Here is a 20,475-nt window from a genome sequence, read left to right as displayed (position 1 = left end):
GCTAGCCTCCAAATGCACAAACCAGGTTGGGGATCTGAATGTTTCTCGCATGAAAATGTCTAGAACCAACAATAATTATCATATTTGAATATATTTTCACATCAGATATACCTGTTATTGTAAATATTTATTCAGATTTTTATGTTGATAATAAAGTTAATATGCAGACTAAATAAAGACAGAATGAGAACATGGCGTGAGTAGCAGGATTGCTACGTTCATCACACGCAGACCGTTTACCAGTATCGCCAAGTCAACCTGACCCGGTGCACCGGGCGATTCCTTTAATGCGGTCGTTTTATCCACGTGGAGCCACCTCATTCGCGGGAGCCCCGCACATCTGGGCTCCCATTGGTCCACGTCACCCGCCTCCACGTCTCCCCGAAAAGGAGCTCCAGATCCCTTCCCCTTCTAGTTGTAGAAGCTCTTAACCCGCGAGGCGCGAGGGCCAGCCAGTGAGGAAGACGGCGACGGCGACGACGACGACGACGAAGACGAGGAGGAGGCAGGCAGTACCGCAGGGGCATACGCGTGGATTCGCGAGCCGCGGGAACCCCGACCGTGACTCCTAGCCGGTGGGTTGAGGGGGAGGTCGAGCGGGACGCGGCGAGGTGGGGATGGCGGCGCCGCGGAGGAGCGGGGCGCGGCTCGCGGCGTTCCTCGCGCTGCTGCTGTATCTCGCGGCGGTGATCGAGGGGTAATGCTCGGAACACTTGTTGATTCTCGCGTGGTTTCTTCTAGATCTTATTATTTTGCCCTCCCGATCCCACTCATACCGAATTTACGAGTGATTTTTTCCCTGACGAAACGGATTTAGGATCTGTGCGTTCGACTTCAGTCTGCTCCAAATGTTGGGTTGGCATTTGGGCTCGGCTAAAATCCGTGTTGTTTTTGTTGGTGTGGATCAGGAAGAGCTTCTACGACGTGCTGCAAGTCCCCAAGGGCGCGTCGGAGGATCAGATCAAGAGGTCGTACCGCAAGCTCGCGCTCAAGTACCACCCCGACAAGAACCCCGACAACGAGGAGGCCACCAAGCGATTCGCCGAGATCAATAATGGTACTAGCCTGTGTTAGGAGTAAAAGGAGTGAAATTCCACTCGCTGAGCTTGAATAATTCGACTTCAGGGGATCTATGTTTGAATGTGTTGCTATCATGCAGCGTATGAGGTCTTGACGGATCAGGAGAAGAGGAAGATCTATGACCGGTATGGTGAGGAGGGGCTGAAGCAGTTCCAAGGCGGGAGAGGAGGAGGTGGTGGTGGGATGAACATGCAGGACATCTTCAGCAGGTCAGGATTTTTTTTTTTAAATGTTGCCTAGCATCTGTCATTTTAGTAGCATCAATCTCAAGTATGCCGTGTAGACAGTGTGTGTGACCTATTTTGAGCTATTACAGTTTTACTATTATGTAATAATTTGCTATCTATGCAAGTTTAGGGATGTCAAAATACATAGGAAAAAACTTTCAACTTAGTAGAAGGTAGAAACAATCTGTCACTAGGCTATATGTGTACATGCTTGCTAGTGAAATATGAACTAAACATGTTCCAGTCGCCCTTAGATTGCTATACATATCAAGATAGATATTACACCACATGGATCTTTTGTTTACAGATATAGGAACTGTCAAAATTTTAGTTGTTCATCAATTGATAGGGAATAAGGTAATTCATATGACCGTGTTGAGTACATGAAGATTGGCATGCACCGAAGTAGTGAAATAACACCTCCTGTTTGAGTTGAAATATTCCCTGAGCTGCCCATTCAAGTATTGTTACATCACAAAGCATGTGGTTCCCATTCTGTAGGGTCTGGCAGTGTGAACCATTGATATATCAAACATTTCTAATACTTTTATCGAGTGTTGAAAAATGCATATGGTTCCCATTCTGTATGGTCTGGCAGTGTCAACTATAGGTATATCAAACATTTCTAATACTTGTATTGAGTGTTGACAAATACACCAGTTTCGTGTTTGTTGTTGATCCAAGAGATCATGGGTAATAATTTTAGAAAGTTCAGGATATATTTGTGGAATTATTTTTCTTTTTCAGCACATGAGCTTGTGCTGTTAAAATCAATTGTCCAAAGGATCAACAACAGTGTAACTATAACCAACTAAAACTTCATATGTGCATGCATCACTTGTGAAGTCATGGTATACACAAATGAGGAGGGCTTGTGCCGAAGCACATAATTGAAGGAAAATGGGCAAGGGCCGGGCCGTCACCCCCCAGGTGGCGCGCCGTATCTTGATCCGGATACGGTGGCAAGTGAGCGAGGATCGGGTCGTCGCATCCTTAGTGGCGCGCTACATCGGCGCCCGGATGTAGTGGAAAATGAGCAAGGGTCTTCGCATTTGACTCGACGAGTGCGAAGGGTAAGGAAGCTAGCCGAGCCTAGGAGGATTCGCTTAGGTAGCTGGAACGTAGGGTCTCTGACAGGGAAGCTTCGGGAGCTAGTTGATGCAGCGGTGAGGAGAGGTGTTGATATCCTTTGCGTCCAAGAAACCAAATGGAGAGGACAGAAGGCGAAGGAGGTGGAGGATACCGGCTTCAAGCTATGGTACACGGGGACGGCTGCAAACAGAAATGGCGTAGGCATCTTGATCAACAAGAGCCTCAAGTATGGAGTGGTAGACGTCAAGAGACGTGGGGATCGGATTATCCTGGTCAAGCTGGTAGTTGAGGACTTGGTTCTCAATGTTATCAGCGCGTATGCCCCGCAAGTAGGCCACAATGAGAACACCAAGAGGAGTTCTGGGAAGGCCTGGAAGACATGGTTAGGAGTGTACCGATTGGTGAGAAGCTCTTCATAGGAGGAGACCTCAATGGCCACGTGGGTACATCTAACACAGGTTTTGAAGGGGCGCATGGGGGCTTTGGCTATGGCATCAGGAATCAAGAAGGAGACGATGTCTTAAGCTTTGCTCTAGCCTACAACATGATTGTAGCCAACACCCTCTTTAGAAAGAGAGAATCACATCTGGTGACTTTTAGTAGTGGCCAACACTCTAGCCAGATTGATTTCATCCTCTCGAGAAGGGAACATAGGCGTGCGTGCCTAGACTGTAAGGTGATACCTGGAGAGAGTGTTGTACCCCAGCATAAGCTGGTGGTTGCTGACTTCCGCTTTCGGATTCGTGTCCAGCGGGATAAGCGGGCTAAAGTCGCTAGAACGAAGTGGTGGAAGCTCAAGGGGGAGGTAGCTCAGGCGTTCAAGGAGAGGGTCATTAAGGAGGGCCCTTGGGAGGAAGGAGGGGATGCGGACAATGTGTGGATGAAGATGGCGACTTGCATTCGTAAGGTGGCCTCAGAGGAGTTTGGAGTGTCCAGGGGAAGGAGAAGCGAAGATAAGGATACCTGGTGGTGGAATGATGATGTCCAGAAGGCGATTAAAGAGAAGAAAGATTTCTTTAGACGCCTATACCTGGATAGGAGTGCACACAACATAGAGAAGTACAAGATGGCGAAGAAGGCCGCAAAGCGAGCTGTTGGTGAAGCAAGGGGTCGGGCGTATGAGGACCTCTACCAACGGTTAGGCACGAAGGAAGGCGAAAGGGACATCTATAAGATGGCCAAGATCCGAGAGAGGAAGACGAGGGATATTGGCCAAGTCAAATGCATCAAGGACGGAGCAGGCCAACTCTTGGTGAAGGACGAGGAGATTAAGCATAGATGGCGGGAGTACTTCGACAAGCTGTTCAATGGGGAGAATGAAAGCTCTACCATTGAACTGGACGACTCTTTTGATGAGACCAGCATGCGTTTTGTGCGTCGAATCCAGGAGTCTGAGGTCAAGGAGGCTTTAAAAAGGATGAAGGGAGGCAAGGCGATGGGCCCGGATTGTATCCCCATTGAGGTGTGGAAAGGTCTCGGGGACATAGCGATAGTATGGCTAACCAGGCTTTTCAATCTCATTTTTCGGGCAAACAAGATGCCAGAAGAATGGAGACGGAGTATATTAGTACCAATCTTCAAGAACAAGGGGGATGTTCAGAGTTGTACTAATTATCGTGGAATTAAGCTGATGAGCCATACAATGAAGCTATGGGAGAGAGTCATTGAGCACCGCTTAAGAAGAATGACAAGCGTGACCAAAAACCAGTTTGGTTTCATGCCTGGGAGGTCGACCATGGAAGCCATTTTCTTGGTACGACAGCTTATGGAGAGATATAGGGAGCAAAAGAAGGACTTGCATATGGTGTTCATTGACTTGGAGAAGGCCTATGATAAGATACCGCGGAATGTCATGTGGTGGGCCTTGGAGAAACACAAAGTCCCAGCAAAGTACATTACCCTCATCAAGGACATGTACGATAATGTTGTGACAAGTGTTCGAACAAGTGATGTCGACACTGATGACTTCTCGATTAAGATAGGACTGCATCAGGGGTCAGCTTTGAGCCCTTATCTTTTTGCATTGGTGATGGATGAGGTCACAAGGGATATACAAGGAGATATCCCATGGTGTATGCTCTTTGCGGATGATGTGGTGCTAGTTGACGATAGTCGGGCGGGGGTAAATAGGAAGTTAGAGTTATGGAGACAAACCTTGGAATCGAAAGGGTTTAGGCTTAGTAGGACTAAAACCGAGTACATGATGTGCGGTTTCAGTACTACTAGGTGTGAGGAGGAGGAGGTTAGCCTTGATGGTCAGGTGGTACCTCGGAAGGACACCTTTCGGTATTTGGGGTCAATGCTGCAGGAGGATGGGGGTATTGATGAAGATGTGAACCATCGGATCAAAGCTGGATGGATGAAGTGGCGCCAAGCTTCTGGCATTCTCTGTGACAAGAGAGTGCCACAAAAGCTAAAAGGCAAGTTCTACAGGACGGCGGTTCGACCCGCAATGTTGTATGGCGCTGAGTGTTGGCCGACTAAAAGGCGACATGTTCAACAGTTAGGTGTGGCGGAGATGCGTATGTTGAGATGGATGTGTGGCCACACGAGGAAGGATCGAGTCCGGAATGATGATATACGAGATAGAGTTGGGGTAGCACCAATTGAAGAGAAGCTTGTCCAACATCGTCTGAGATGGTTTGGGCATATCCAGCGCAGGCCTCCAGAAGCTCCAGTGCATAGCGGATGGCTAAAGCGTGCGGAGAATGTCAAGAGAGGGCGGGGTAGACCGAATTTGACATGGGAGGAGTCCGTTAAGAGAGACCTGAAGGATTGGGGTATCACCGAAGAGCTAGCTATGGACAGGGGTGCATGGAAGCTTGCTATCCATGTGCCAGAGCCATGAGTTGGTTGCGAGATCTTATGGGTTTCACCTCTAGCCTACCCCAACTTGCTTGGGACTAAAGGCTTTGTTGTTGTTGTTGTTGTTGTTGTATTTCTCTGATGTTGCCATTTTCCAAAGCTGTTAAAATAATTCAGTAGTAACTTGGATGGAAACAATGCAATACTAATCATCCAGCTTTAGTGATCGTTTGCTCTTCTTTCGCAAACTTTTCCAGCTTTTTCGGAGGAGGTGGTGGTGGTATGGAAGAGGAGGAAGAACAGATCGTAAAAGGTGATGATGTGATTGTTGAACTGGATGCTTCACTAGAGGACCTGTACATGGGTGGTTCATTAAAGGTAACCAATTTGCATGGCTGGTGAACTGAAAATATATTGCTAAGTTGCGTATTCCAAATTAACACATAGATACTAGACAAATGCTGCACCTAGTTAGTAGATAACCTGATCGTTATATTTGGTGGCACGATGTGAGTTTTCATGAAGTAGGCTGTCTGCACTATGAATGCTTAATTGTGAGTAGCACAAAGTTTACTTTGCTATTTTTGTGGACATGATAGGTTTGGAGAGAAAAAAACATCATAAAACCAGCACCAGGAAAGAGACGATGCAACTGCAGGAATGAAGTTTACCACCGTCAAATTGGTCCTGGAATGTATCAACAAATGACCGAGCAGGTATTTTCCTAATTTACATGTGGCTGATATGATTTAACATACTGAAAACTACACGTTCCATGCACTAATTCCGTGATCAAATTAAGTTTTCTTCTTAATCATCTCATCTTTAGGTCTGCGACCAGTGTCCAAATGTGAAGTATGTACGAGAAGGTGATTTTTTAACTGTTGATATTGAGAAGGGTATGCAAGATGGACAGGTATGAAGCAGATGCCATATTTTATGTCCAGTACTTAACCTTGGGTCAATTGAAAATATATCTGCTGTAACTGATCACTTAGTTGCATATGGTTACTCAAGACTTGAGAACGTGAATTCTTTAGGCAAACTTGCTGGTTTATTTCTTGCCAGTTACACTATAGAATTAGCAAAGAAGAAACCTCCAGATAAGATGCCACTACAATGTGTTTGTATTGATTAATCCTCATGAATAGCTACTTAAAGGGTCATCATCAGAGTATTATTTGTCTATTTTGGAAATGTTGTGCCTGAACCATTTGTTTGAACCGAATATTTGTACATTTGCCACTTTCGAGACTGTGATTACATCCGATTTCCTGCACAAGGTTGCTATGACAATGGTAACAAGTTACCACATGGTCAAGAGACGATTAGATAGAATTTCTTAAGTTGACAAGTTGTTTATCATGATGCAATCATGCAATGGATCCATTGTGATATGCTCCACTTTTCTGCTTAGATGTTTGACTTAGCAGTGTGATTTGATATTTCAGGAAGTTTCATTCTTCGAGGAAGGAGAGCCTAAGATTGATGGAGAACCTGGAGACTTGAAGGTTTGGTTTCCCTCCTTTCCTTGGTTGGATGCAATTAGCATGGGAAATAACTGTGTGACTAATTTCATCCTGAAAAAATGATTTCATGAGCAGTTCAGGATTCGGACAGCACCACATGACCGCTTCAGAAGAGAAGGCAATGACCTGCATGCAACAGTTACAATCTCCCTGGTACTGCCTGTCTGCCCTCTCTCTTGTGCCCATTGCAATTACTCCCTTCGTCCCGTAATATAAGAGCGGTTATATTATACATTTAGAGTAGTTAGTGCGGAGAAAATTAGTGCAGCTTGTACCTTAGTTGGAAAGTATCTTAATTGTTACTCCCTCCGTCCGAAAATACTTGTCATCAAAATGGACAAAAATGGATGTATATAGAACTAAAATACATCTAGATACATCCCCTTTTATTCATTTTGATGACAAGTATTTCCGGACGGAGGGAGTACGTATGTAAGAACCAAAGAAGTTATATGGCTGGACGAGTTTGATGCTATCACATCTCTGTAAATTGGGCACTCATTACTCCAGTTATAACCCCCTTGCTACACCCTATATCAAACAGTGAACTCTCCAACTGATTATTGCACATTCCCATTCCAAAGTGATCACTCTAACATTTAGGTTCCATTTTGTCCTATTTTCTTACCGTGTTCAGTATGGACCTTGCTGTTATTTAGTTACTTCTAGATTACTTCCTGTGTGCATTTGTCATCCTCTGAATCCTACTTCGCTTAATCCACCAAATTTCTCTTCTTACCGTGTTCAGTATGGACCTTGCTGTTCTACATCTCTCATGATTTGATTACCTTTTGCTGCTACAGCTCCAAGCTCTGGTTGGATTTGAGAAGAACCTCAAGCATCTTGACAACCACCTTGTCCAAATCGGCTCCCAGGTAAGTCACCAAATGCTCAACAGTACACCATTCATTTTGCATCTTGTAGGCTGACTGCATCTAATCTACTCTGCTCCATTACAAATTGTTAGGGTGTCACTAAGCCCAAGGAGGTAAGGAAATTCAAAGGAGAGGGCATGCCATTGCACCAAAGCAACAAGAAAGGTGATCTGTATGTGACGTTCGAGGTGTTGTTCCCAAAAACCCTGACGGACGACCAGAAGGCCAAGCTGAAGGAGGTTCTTGCATAAGAACTGCCCATTTTTCACTTGTGCTGCAGCTAGTTGTTTGAGGTGTACCTCAAGGAAATTTTCCAAGTAGCTTGCATAGGAAGAAGCACCAATGGTGTTGCCTTTCTGGTGGGTGTATGTGATTTTCCGTTGGTAATATTAGCAGCTCATTTTTTCAGCTCCTTTTCTGTTTTGATGCTCTTTAACAGATCTGTAGTATTAGAAAGTCGAAATGAACTTGCACCAGAATATTTGTACTCCTGGAATACAGTGTCTATATAGAATTGTAGCTTATACTCACCAACTTATTTGCTGATTTTACAACGCTGTTGGCGGTCTTTAATGTGTACTGATTAGTGCAGTAAATGATGTGCTTATCTTAAGAGCTGCACTGAATGGTTGCTGTGAGAGATCGGGCCATGTAAATACGAAATTTGCACCATGTGGTCATTGCAAAATGAAAATCCAACTGCATTTTCTGGTAAATACATTGCTGCGGCATTTTCTGGTATCTTTGAAGGAAAAGTTGCAGAAGCATTACAACATCTCATAATAATCCACAAATGCCCATTCATTGAACAAAGCGTTGAAACTTTGGCATGACATATGCAATAGAAAAAACAGAAAACCACAACAACAACAAAAAACACGTTTGCAACATAAAAACAACCCCTTGCAACACAATGCCCATGTGTATGCAACAAGCAACATATGCAGACAGAACGTCGAAAGTGGCTACACAACATTAAGGAACCCAAATTTGCTAACCTCTCACGGTGGCATCCCCTTGACCCACCATCTTAACTCTGGGCACACGAACATTTTGAGCTCCAACTCGTCCATGGCGGAAATCCGTTGAGGAAGAGCAGAGGGAGGGACTATGGAAGAAGAGGTCTAGGAAGAGATATTGGTGAATGGGAACACGCTCTGGTCATGGTAGGGGCGCCTCAAGAAGGTACGTGCCAAGCAAATATTCCGGACGAGCAAATATATACCGGCAAATTGTTTCTGAAAGGGGAAACATTTACAATCGGCGCGCGATCTGTCTGGTGGACCCTCCACCTTATCTCCTTTCTTTGCTGGCCACTCGTTCTTCTTCATGTGAACGCGTCTTCTCCCTCCATCAGCCAACCTTTTGGCTGCAGTGCAGCCCGTGTCATCGTCGTCGTCATGCCAATGGAGTTGCTACCGGAGGCGTTGCTCAGGAAGCCGTGCCCGATCACGGCTGCAACGTGGAACTTCGCCGGTGTTGCATGGCCGCGACCATGATTTTTTCTGCCATTCATACAGGCGATGCTGCAAGCCCCAGCGCCACTCGTCGCAGTTGTCTTGACGACCATGCTTGCATACGCCCTCCACCTCTCCGTACGGGGCTCGGGAGTGTCGGAGCTGCAACCGGCCAGGCAAAACGCTGCAAGTGGCGGCGTGTTCTGCTACAACCGTGGTCGGCGATGCTGGAAGAGAAGACCACACCGGCACTTTTTCTCTGCAACCGCGTAGAGCAAAGTTGCAAGCTCTGTCACATTTTGCTACAACCGATAAATCCAGAGCTGGAACCAGCATGTGGTTTTGCTGCATCCTCTGATTTGTTTTCTGCGGCGACAATGGGGCCGTCCTCATTTGCTGCAACCGACAAGATAAAAGCTTCTACCGCCGAGCTTTTTTGCTACCACTACGACCGGCGGAAGTAGCGACCATGAGGTGGTGTGCAGCAAGCGATTTGTTTCGGGAAGAAGCCGGAGCTGGAAGCAGCTTTTGGTTTTGTTACAACCGACAAATCCAGAGTTGGAACCAACATGTGATTTTGATGCATTCTCTCGTTTGTTTTCTGCAGCGACAACAGGGATGTCCTCATTTGTTGCAACCGACAAGGCAAAAACTTCTAGCGCCGACCTTTTTTGCTGCCAAGGTGGAACCGCGCCCGACGATGGTGACCACGGCAAGCTTTGATAGGACCGACGCGGTAAGCTGCAACGACGACCGCGGGACATTGTGGGGCAGCTGCACGCGGCGGCCATGGATGCTAGGGGAGGCGAGCTCATGTGCTGGACTGGGGCAAGAGCACGGTGCGGCGAGGTCTCTCCGGAGACGCGAGCGCGCCGGTCTGCTACAAGCCGCAAGCTCCTTGCTGGAGTCGCGAGGCGCCAGTCTGCTGCAAGCCGCAAGGTCTCAGGAAAGGGACGACTCTAGCGGAACCAGATCCACCAGACTAAAATGCGTCAATCAGACGGTTGCTAAGCGTCCGGCAGAAAAATTAGGCCGGCCGGCCGGCGCCTACCACGCGCCATCGATCGATTCGCGAAACCGCCACGGCCCCAGCCCCACAAATCCACTCCGATTCCAGCCATGACTCCTGTAGGCCTTGTTCGGTTGAGGTGGTTTTTGAAGGGGAATAGCAGGGTTTGAGGGGGATTAGATCCCCTACGAGCCAAAATCCTCTCCAATCCACTCCAGCGAACAAGGCCGTATGGGATTTCTCGACTGGTCTTCCGAGTCGAGTTCGGCTCGTTTCCACCGCCATGACCCATGAGCTACATAAGCAGGCCCCTGTTCCGTTCTAGGAGCACAGCCTGCGACGTTTTCTCGCACTCAATCAAATTACTCACCAGCGTCCAAGTTTGTTCGCTGGTGTACCCGCAGCTAGAGTAGACATGGCCATGGCCACCGCCGTGAACGAGCACGTCCTGCTCAGCCATCCCGACAAGCTGGTCCTGCTCGCCGAGATCCCGGCCACAGACTCGTGCGGCTCGTCCTCGTCGCAGCCCGACGTCACGTTCCGGCTGGTCGTCGAGCAATGCAGCGACTACGGCGGCGGCCCCGCAGACGTCGACACGATGGAGGACGTGTCCTGCCGCGTGCCGCTCCGCGCCCTGGGCCGCCGGGCCGCCGCCGACCGGGCGTTCGCAGGTCTCGTGGCCAGGCTCGACAACCCGATGCTGCGCCCGGAGGTCACGACGGAGGCCAGGAGGGCGGCGGAGCGCGTCGGGGCGAGGCGCGGCGCGCTCGACGAGCTCGGCGGCATGGAGTTCCGCCTCCGCGTGGTGTTCGTCGACGATGACGCGTCCGAGGAGCAGGCAGCGTCGGACGACGACGACGACGACGAGAGCGGGAGCGACATGGAGTTCGGGGAATTCGACATGAGCGGCGCGCGGAGCCTGCATGGCCAGCGGGCCGTCGCCGCGTACGAGGAGGAGGACGACGACGAGGACGACTGCGGCGCCCAGTTCACGGTGCGCCAGTACCGCGGCGCCCGCGCGGGGGAGGGAGCGAACCTGCTGCTGTCGGGCTTTGAGGCTCGCTCGGACGGCCCCGAGCTGACCGAGCAGCACGAGCTGACGTCGCATGACATGCGCCGCCTCGTGCACTTGGCGCTGGAAGGGGGCGCGAGCATGGAGGACGACGAGGCCTACCAGCGAGCGCTGGCCGGCGGCACGGCCGTGTCCCGGGCGTCGCGCGCCGCCATGGTCGACCAGGCGCTGCAGTCCGCGAGCCAGCAGCAGCAGCGGTCCAAGTCACCGAACCCGATCTTTCCGATGCGTTCCGGATTCTGATGCCTGCCGGATTGCAACAAACTTTTGAGTCAATTACACTGATGGTGCTACAACTTGGCGCAAACGATCACTTTAGTGTTACAAGTTGTGGCATACATTAAAGTGGTGCAAAAACTTGGCTCAGATGTACAAATATGGTTGCTTATCACGTTTGTATACGAAATGTGCACTGACTAGACATGTGGACCCTGTTGTCAGTGGCTAGACTAAGGAGAAAGAGCGTGTGGCCCGATTTTCACAAAATAAACCTCGAAACTTTGATTTTGAAAAAAAGGTCCATGTAGACGTGGCATTCTTCACCTCAGTGACCAGTGGGTCCCGCCTGTTCAAATAAATGCCAAAAAAGTAGGTGCCGCCACGATTCGAACCCAAAAACCACTCGCAACATCATATACAGGCCAAACCACTCTGTCATCCATTTTCAACTGACCATTGTGTAATTCACATGATGAAGTACAAAAACTTTATAATTTTATATAATACAAATATTTCATAAACTACAACTAAAATTATTCTTTCAATTATACAGGCATTTTAATAATTTTATGCATATTTGTATAGTTACATGTTTGTATAATTAAAAATATTCATATTCTTACATTTAAATTTTTGATTTGAATATTCAATCATGTATATTATTTAAGTTAATACAGCTACACACATTTATAATTCATCATGTTAATTATATTATTATTAAAATATTTGTATTATCGAAATTTATAACACAGAAATATCCATATTAATTAGATGTTTTTAATACAATACGCGGTTGTATATTTACAAATCATCGTTTGTTTGTATAATATTTATAACACATAATTTTTTGAATATAAGTTTTTTTACTTACGTTTTACAAATATGTTAAAAAAAATAGTTGGTGCAAATAGGCCGCAATATTTGCAGCCCATTTAAGCTCCACCTGCGTACCGAAGGTATATATACGCTGTTAATCATAGTTGAAGCTATAAAACATATGGCATAGTGATTAGATACACGTGTTTTGTTGAACATGGTCGCAGGTTCGAAACCTGGGCGCTCCACCGCTTTTTATTTTGTAAAAAAAACAATATTCCAAGTTTTTTTTAAAAAAACTCCACCATTTTTTATTTTGTAAAAAAACAATATTCCAAGGGTTTTCTTTAAAAAAAACAGGCCACATGCCGCTTTTCCTTGGTCTAGTCGCTGACAACGGGGTCCACACGCCTAGTCAGCACAGATTCCGTATACAAACGGGATAATCACCGTATTTGGACGTCCGAGTCAAGTTTTTGCACCACTTCAATGTACGTCACAACTTCTAGCACCAAAGTGATCGTTTACGCCAAGTTGTGGCACCATCAGTGAAATTGACTCCCTTTTTACGAGTCTTTTGGTTGGAAATCCCGACTTCTTTTGGGGAAGTTGGAAATTGGAATACTCTTGTGTGTAATGGCTCGTGAAACCTAGCTCGATCACATTGTAACAGTATGGCTCTATGAGTAATGACGTTTTTTTAAGAGAGAGAGTTGATTACTGATGTTCTACACATTGATGCCCAATTATTTTCTTTATTTATACAGGGGAAAAAGCAGCTGCTTCTTACTCCCTCCGTTCATTAATAGTATAAGATGTTCTAATTTTTTTTAAATCAAATGTACTTAGGCACATTTTAGTGTGTTTGTTCACTCAATTCAGCCTGTATGTAGTTTATATTAAAATATCCAAAATATCTTATAAGTATTTGTGAGCGAAGGAAGTACCAATTACCATATCTTACGTATAGAAACAATATTACATTTATATTGCATCAGCAGTTGAAAATGTGCATCTTTTCTATCGGACATACTTACAAAATTATTACAATAGACCCGCAATAAAAGACTGAGGTAAGCTATCGGAGAACGAAGCTACAAGAGTGAGAGGTGCCGTACACACTACAATAGCATATGCAAGGAAACGAATAAAAAATGACAAGATACACAAGCGGTCCTAACCTGTTTTGAACAGGTTTCTGGCATGAGAATTATCTATACCAAAAGTAAACTGATACCAATTAATATTGAATGGGAGGAGTTCCAGGAATTCACCAGCCTGCTAGGCCGTAGTGGTGGAAGCTTTCCCATCAAGTATTTAGGGACCCCCCTCCACCATGACAACATGAGGAGGGAGGATATACAACCACTAATTGACAAAATTATGAAGTGGACTGCTAGATGGAGAGAAAAGCTCCTTCCTTGTAAAGGCAAGCTAATTCTGATCCAAGGCTGCTTGGCCAGCATTCCAATCTATTTGTTAGCCTTTTTCAAATTCCCTAAGTGGGCTATAGATTTGATTAATTCCCAGATGGCGCACAGTCTTTGGAATGATTTTGAAGGACATTGGAAACTTTAGCTAACGGGAAACTAGTTTGTATGAAGAAGGAATTTGGACAGCTTGACATTCCTAACCTTGAGGAAGTCAATCTCTGTTTGGATATGAAGGGGAAATCAAACCTTGGTGATGGTGTCCTGGATTAGGGGGTGCTAACCTAGTCGGCCCATAGTCCTCGGGCTGGGCCCGTAGGCCCTCATTCTCATTCGGGTGGACTCCGAAAGCTACACACCTGGACGTGATCAAGACTGCATCTACTGAAGACATGACGTATACTCCAAGACATCTCCTGCTGCCTCCATGCGCATCCCTGGATACCAATCATGTAACCCTAGATGCCCTACCTGGCGTGTATATAAGCCAGAGGGTTTAGCCTGTAGAGGGGATCCAATCACAATTAAGTTCACCTAGCCCTAGGGTTGGATCTTCCCTTACGATCTCGAGGTAGATCAAGCTCGTACCCGATATATCATCATCAATATAATCAAAGCAGGATGCAGGTATTACCTCTTTGAGAGGGCCTGAACCTGGGTAAACACATGTCTCCTCCGTCCATGTTACCACGAATCCGAGATCCACAGCTCGGGACCCCCTGCCCCGAGGTCTTCCGATTTAATACCGACACTGGTGCTTTCATTGAGAGGTTCAATGTGAGATCAACAAAAACATCGATGGCTTATCTGCAAATTAACAGCAGCACCGGCTACGGGGACATCTTCGTCCCTGGCAACTTTCCGTATTCGACAGCATGGTCCTTTGCGGCAACTCTGTGGGCCATCTGGCTTCCGTCAAGAGTTATGCCATGGATCAAATTGTGACCTTCGGAGGCTTGGAATACACCGCGATTCCTGCGGTGAGTTCATCCTTTCGGACTGGACACTGTGGGTGTCAAAACCGGCGGATCTCGGGTAGGGGGTCCCGAACTGTGCGTCTAAGACTAATGGTAACAGGAGGCAGGGGACACGATGTTTTACCCAGGTTCTGGCCCTCTCGATGGAGGTAATACCCTACTTCCTGCTTGATTGATCTTGATGATATGAGTATTACAAGTGTTGATCTACCACGAGATCGTAAAGGCTAAACCCTAGAAGCTAGCCTATGATTATGATTGTTGTTGTCCTACGGACTAAACCCTTCGGTTTATATAGACACCGGAGGGGGCTAGGGTTACACAGAGTCGGTTACAGAGAAGGAGATCTACATATCCGAATTGCCAAGCTTGCCTTCCACGCAAAGGAGAGTCCCATCCGGACATGGGACGAAGTCTTCAATCTTGTATCTTCATAGTCCAACAATCCGGCCAAAGTATATAGTTCGGCTGTCCGAGGACCCCTTAATCCAGGACTCCCTCAGTAGCCCCTGAACCAGGCTTCCATGACGATGAGTCCGACGTGCAGATTGTCTTCAGCATTGCAAGGCAGGTTCCTTCTCCGAATACTCCATAGAAGATTTTGAACACGAGAATCATGTCCGGCTCTACAAGACAAATTCCACATACCACTGTAGAGAGTACATTATTCCACAAATCTAATATGCTGACAGCTTTTCATAACGTGACATCACACCGCGGTCCAGTCATTATTCGAACTGTTTCTCACAACCAGCCACTACACACGCTGCGAGGCGGTTTTATTGGCACGTCTTGTCGAAGCAGAGATTGTGTCCCCCTTATCACGGGATTCTCATGAATACAGGTGTGGGTAACCCAACCGTGTTTGTTTAATATGACTCCTCAATTTTAGGCAAGTCCCAAACGGTCACGCGGGGGACGCTTGATATTCGTCCTCTTTATAAGGGGGGCCAAGGCCTTTCCTTTTCTTCCCACGCTCGATCCTTCCCCTCCCGTACCTCGAGTTCCAACACCCAAGGCTCAAGCTAAAGCACTTCGTGTTGGGGAACGTAGTAATTTCAAAAAAAAATCCTACGCACATGGAAGATCATGGTGATGTATAGCAACGAGAGGGGAGAGTGTTGTCCACGTACCCTCGTAGACCGAAAGCGGAAGCGTTAGAACAACGCGGTTGATGTAGTCGTATGTCTTCACGGCCCGACCGATCAAGCACCAAAACTACGGCACTTCCGAGTTCTAGCACACATTCAGCTCGATGACGTTCCCCGTACTCTGATCCAGCAGAATGTCGGGGAAGAGTTTCGTCAATTGTTGTGTCTATAGGGTGCCCCCTCCCCCGTATATAAAGGAGTGGAGGAGGGGGCCGGCCAAGGGGGGTGGCGCGCCCTAGGGGGGAGTCCAATCCCCACCGGGAGTACGACTCCCCCTTTTCCTATTAGGAGAGGGAGAGGGAAGGAAGAGGAGGGGGGAGGAAGGAAAGGGGGGGCCGGCCCCCCTCCCAATTCGGATTGGGCTTAGGGGGGGGGGCGCCCCCTCCTTTGCTCCTTGCCCCTCCTTTCCACTAAGGCCCAATAAGGCCCATATACCTCCCGGGGGGTTCCAATAACCTCCCGGAGCTCCGGTATTGTCCCAATCCCACCCGGAACCTTTCCGGTGTCCAAATATAGTCGTCCAATATATCAATCTTTATGTCTCGACCATTTCGAGACTCCTCATCAAGTCCGTGATCACATCCGGGACTCCGAACAACCTTCGGTACATCAAAACTCATAAGCTCATAATAAAACTGTCAACGAAGCCTTAAGCGTGCGGACCCTACGGGTTCGAGAACTATGTAGACATGACCGAGACTTGTTTCCAGTCAATAACCAATAGCGGAACCTGGATGCTCATATTGGCTCCTACATATTCTACGAAGATCTTTATCGGTCAAACCGCATAACAACATACGTTGTTCCCTTTGTCATCGGTATGTTACTTGCCCGAAATTCGATCGACGGTATCCAATACCTAGTTCAATCTCGTTACCGGCAAGTCTCTTTACTCGTTACGTAATGCATCATTCCATAACTAACTCATTAGCTACATTGCTTGCAAGGCTTGTAGTGATGTGCATTGCCGAGAGGGCCCAGAGATACCTCTCCGACAATCGGAGTGACAAAACCTAATCTCGAAATACGCCAACTCAACATGTACCTTTGGAGACACCTGTAGAGCTCCTTTATAATCACCCAGTCACGTTGTGACGTTTGGTAGCACACAAAGTGTTCCTCCGGTAAACGGGAGTTGCATAATCTCATAGTTGTAGGAACATGTATAAGTCATGAAGAAAGCAATAGCAACATACTAAACGATCAAGTGCTAAGCTAAGGGAATGGGTCATGTCAATCACATCATTCTCCGAATGATGTGATCCCGTTAATCAAATGACAACTGATGTCTATGGTTAGGAAACATAACCATCTTTGATTAATGAGCTAGTCAAGTAGAGGCATACTAGTGACATTAAGTTTGTCTATGTATTCACACATGTATTATGTTTCTGGTTAATACAATTCTAGCATGAATAATAAACATTTATCATGATATGAGGAAATAAATAATAACTTTATTATTGCCTCTAGGGCATATTTCCTTCAGTCTCCCACTTGCACTAGAGCCAATAATCTGGACTACACAGTAATGATTCTAACACCCATGGAGTCTTGGTGCTGATCATGTTTTGCTCGTGGAAGAGGCTTAGTCAATGGGTCTGCAACATTCAAATCCGTATGTATCTTGCATATCTCTATGTCTCCCACCTGGACTTGGTCCCAGATGGAATTGAAGCGTCTCTTGATGTGCTTGGTCCTCTTGTGAAATCTGGATTCCTTTGCCAAGGCAATTGCACCAGTACTGTCACAGAAGATCTTCATTGGTCCCGATTCACTAAATATGACACCTAGATCAGAAATGAACTCCTTCATCCAGACTCCTTCATTTGCTGCTTCCGAAGCAGCTATGTACTCCGCTTCGCATGTAGATCCCGCCACGACGCTTTGTTTAGAACTGCACCAACTAACAGCTCCACGGTTCAATATAAACACGTATCCGGTTTGCGATTTAGAATCATCCGGATCAGTGTCAAAGCTTGCATCGACGTAACCATTTACAACTAGCTCTTTGTCACCTCCATAAACGAGAAACATATCCTTAGTCCTTTTCAGGTATTTCAGGATATTCTTGACCGTTGTCCAGTGATCCACTCCTGGATTACTTTGGTACCTCCCTGCCAAACTTATTGCTAAGCATACGTCAGGTCTGGTACATAGCATTGCATACATGATAGAGCCTATGGCTGAAGCATAGGGAACATCCTTCATTTTCTCTCTATCTTCTGCTATGGTCGGGCATTGAGTCTGACTCAACTTCACACCTTGTAATACAGGCAAGAACCCTTTCTTTGCCTGATCCATTTTGAACTTTTTTTCAAAACTTTATCAAGGTATGTGCTTTGTGAAAGTCCAATTAAGCATCTTGATATATCTCTATAGATCTTGATGCCTAATATGTAAGCAGCTTCACCGAGGTCTTCCATCGAAAAACTTTTATTCAAGTATCCCTTTATGCTATCCAGAAATTCTATATCATTTCCAATTAATAATATGTCATCTACATATAATATCAGAAATGCTACATAGCTCCCACTCACTTTCTTGCAAATACAGGCTTCTCCAAAAGTCTGTATAAAACCATATGCTTTGATCACACTATCAAAGCGTTTGTTCCAACTCCGAGAGGCTTGCACCAGTCCATTGATGGATCGCTGGAGCTTGCACACTTTGTTAGCACCTTTTGGATCGACAAAACCTTCTGGTTGCATCATATACAACTCTTCTTCCAGAAATCCATTCAGGAATGCAGTTTTGACATCCATTTGCCATATTTCATAATCATAAAATGCGGCAATTGCTAACATGATTCGGACAGACTTAAACATCGCTACGGGTGAGAAAGTCTCATCATAGTCAACCCCTTGAACTTGTCAAAAACCTTTCGCAACAAGTCGAGCTTTGTAGACAGTTAGATTACCATGAGTGTCACTCTTCTTCTTGAAGATCCATTTATTTTTGATGGCTTGCCGATCATCGGGCAAGTCAACCAAAGTCCATACTTTGTTCTCATACATGGATCCCATCTCAGATTTCATGGCCTCAAGCCATTTTGCAGAATCTGGGCTCATCATCGCTTCCTCATAGTTCGTAGGTTCGTCATGGTCTAGTAACATGACTTCCAGAATAGGATTACCGTAACACTCTTGTGCGGATCTTACTCTGGTTGACCTACGAGGTTCGGTAGTAACTTGATCTGAAGTTTCATGATCATTATCATTAGCTTTCTCACTGATTGGTGTAGTTGTCACAGGAACCGGTTCTTGTGATGAACTACTTTCCAATAAGGGAGTAGGTAAAGTTACCTCATCAAGTTCTACTTTCCTCCCACTCACTTCTTTCGAGAGAATCTCCTTCTCTAGAAAGGATCCGAATTTAGCAACAAAAATCTTGCCCTCAAATCTGTGATAGAAGGTGTACCCAATAGTCTCTTTTGGGTATCCTATGAAGACATATTTCTCCAATTTGGGTTCGAGCTTATCTGGTTGAAGTTTCTTCACATAAGCATCGCAGCCCCAAACTTTAAGAAACGACAACTTTGGTTTCTTGCCAAACCACAGTTCATAAGGCGTCGTCTCAACGGATTTTGATGGTGCCCTATTTAACGTGAATGCGGCCGTCTCTAAAGCATAACTCCAAAACGATAGCGGTAAATCAGTAAGAGACATCATAGGTCGCACCATATCTAGTAAAGTACGATTACGATGTTCGGACACACCATTTCGTTGTGGTGTTTCGGGTGGCGTGAGTTGCGAAACTATTCCGCATTGCTTCAAATGTAAACCAAACTCGTAACTCAAATATTCTCCTCCACGATCAGATCGTAGAAACTTTATTTTCTTGTTATGATGATTTTCCACTTCACTCTGTAATTCTTTGAACTTTTTGAATGTTTCAGACTTGTGTTTCATCAAGTAGATATACCCATATCTGCTCAAATCATCTGTGAAGGTGAGAAAATAACGATACCCGCCACGAGCCTCAATATTCATCGGACCACATACATCAGTATTTATGATTTCCAACAAATCAGTTGCTCGCTCCATAGTTCCGGAGAACGGTGTTTTAGTCATCTTGCCCATGAGGCATGGTTCACAAGTACCAAGTGATTCATAATCAAGTGATTCCAGAAGTCCATCAGTATGGAGTTTCTTCATGCGCTTTACACCAATATGACCTAAACGGCAGTGCCACAAATAAGTTGCACTATCATTATCAACTCTGCATCTTTTGGCTTCAACATTATGAATATGTGTATCACTACTATCGAGATTTAATAAAAATAGACCACTCTTCAAGGGTGCATGACCATAAAAGATATTACTCATATAAATAGAACAACCATTATTCTCAGATTTAAATGAATAACCGTCTCGCATCAAACAAGATCCAGATATAATGTTCATGCTTAACGCTAGCACCAAATAACAATTATTCAGGTCTAAAACTAATCCCGAAGGTAGATGTAGAGGTAGCGTGCCAACTGCGATCACATCGACTTTGGAACCATTTCCCACGCGCATCGTCACCTCGTCCTTAGCCAATCTTCGCTTAATCCGTAGTCCCTGTTTCGAGTTGCAAATATTAGCAACAGAACCAGTATCCGATACCCAGGTGCTACTGCGAGCATTAGTAAGGTACACATCAATAACATGTATATCACATATACCTTTGTTCACCTTGCCATCCTTATCCACCAAATACTTGGGGCAGTTCCGCTTCCAGTGTCCAGTCTG

General features: G+C 46.0%; 2 protein-coding genes across 2 annotated transcripts; both read left to right on the top strand.

The window, feature by feature from the left end:
* The first annotated feature begins 384 nt into the window (after positions 1-384).
* LOC123113366 (dnaJ protein ERDJ3B) lies at positions 385-8,138 on the top strand. Its single transcript, XM_044534584.1, has 10 exons — positions 385-697; positions 909-1,057; positions 1,160-1,289; positions 5,462-5,582; positions 5,804-5,920; positions 6,034-6,120; positions 6,656-6,715; positions 6,809-6,886; positions 7,537-7,608; positions 7,701-8,138. Exons 1-10 carry the CDS (start codon positions 618-620, stop codon positions 7,857-7,859), a joined length of 1,053 nt encoding a protein of 350 aa, XP_044390519.1. The 5' UTR covers positions 385-617; the 3' UTR covers positions 7,860-8,138.
* A 2,144-nt stretch (positions 8,139-10,282) lies between these two features.
* On the top strand, positions 10,283-12,048 carry LOC123088673 (uncharacterized). The gene has a single exon (XM_044510909.1). It carries the CDS (start codon positions 10,490-10,492, stop codon positions 11,387-11,389), a length of 900 nt encoding a protein of 299 aa, XP_044366844.1. The 5' UTR covers positions 10,283-10,489; the 3' UTR covers positions 11,390-12,048.
* The last annotated feature ends 8,427 nt before the right edge of the window (positions 12,049-20,475 follow it).

The sequence above is a fragment of the Triticum aestivum genome, chromosome 1B (genome assembly GCF_018294505.1).
Source record: "Triticum aestivum cultivar Chinese Spring chromosome 1B, IWGSC CS RefSeq v2.1, whole genome shotgun sequence".
Taxonomy (NCBI): domain Eukaryota; kingdom Viridiplantae; phylum Streptophyta; class Magnoliopsida; order Poales; family Poaceae; genus Triticum; species Triticum aestivum.
Note: the sequence above shows the minus strand (reverse complement) of the source record. Positions and strands in the feature narration are given on the sequence as shown.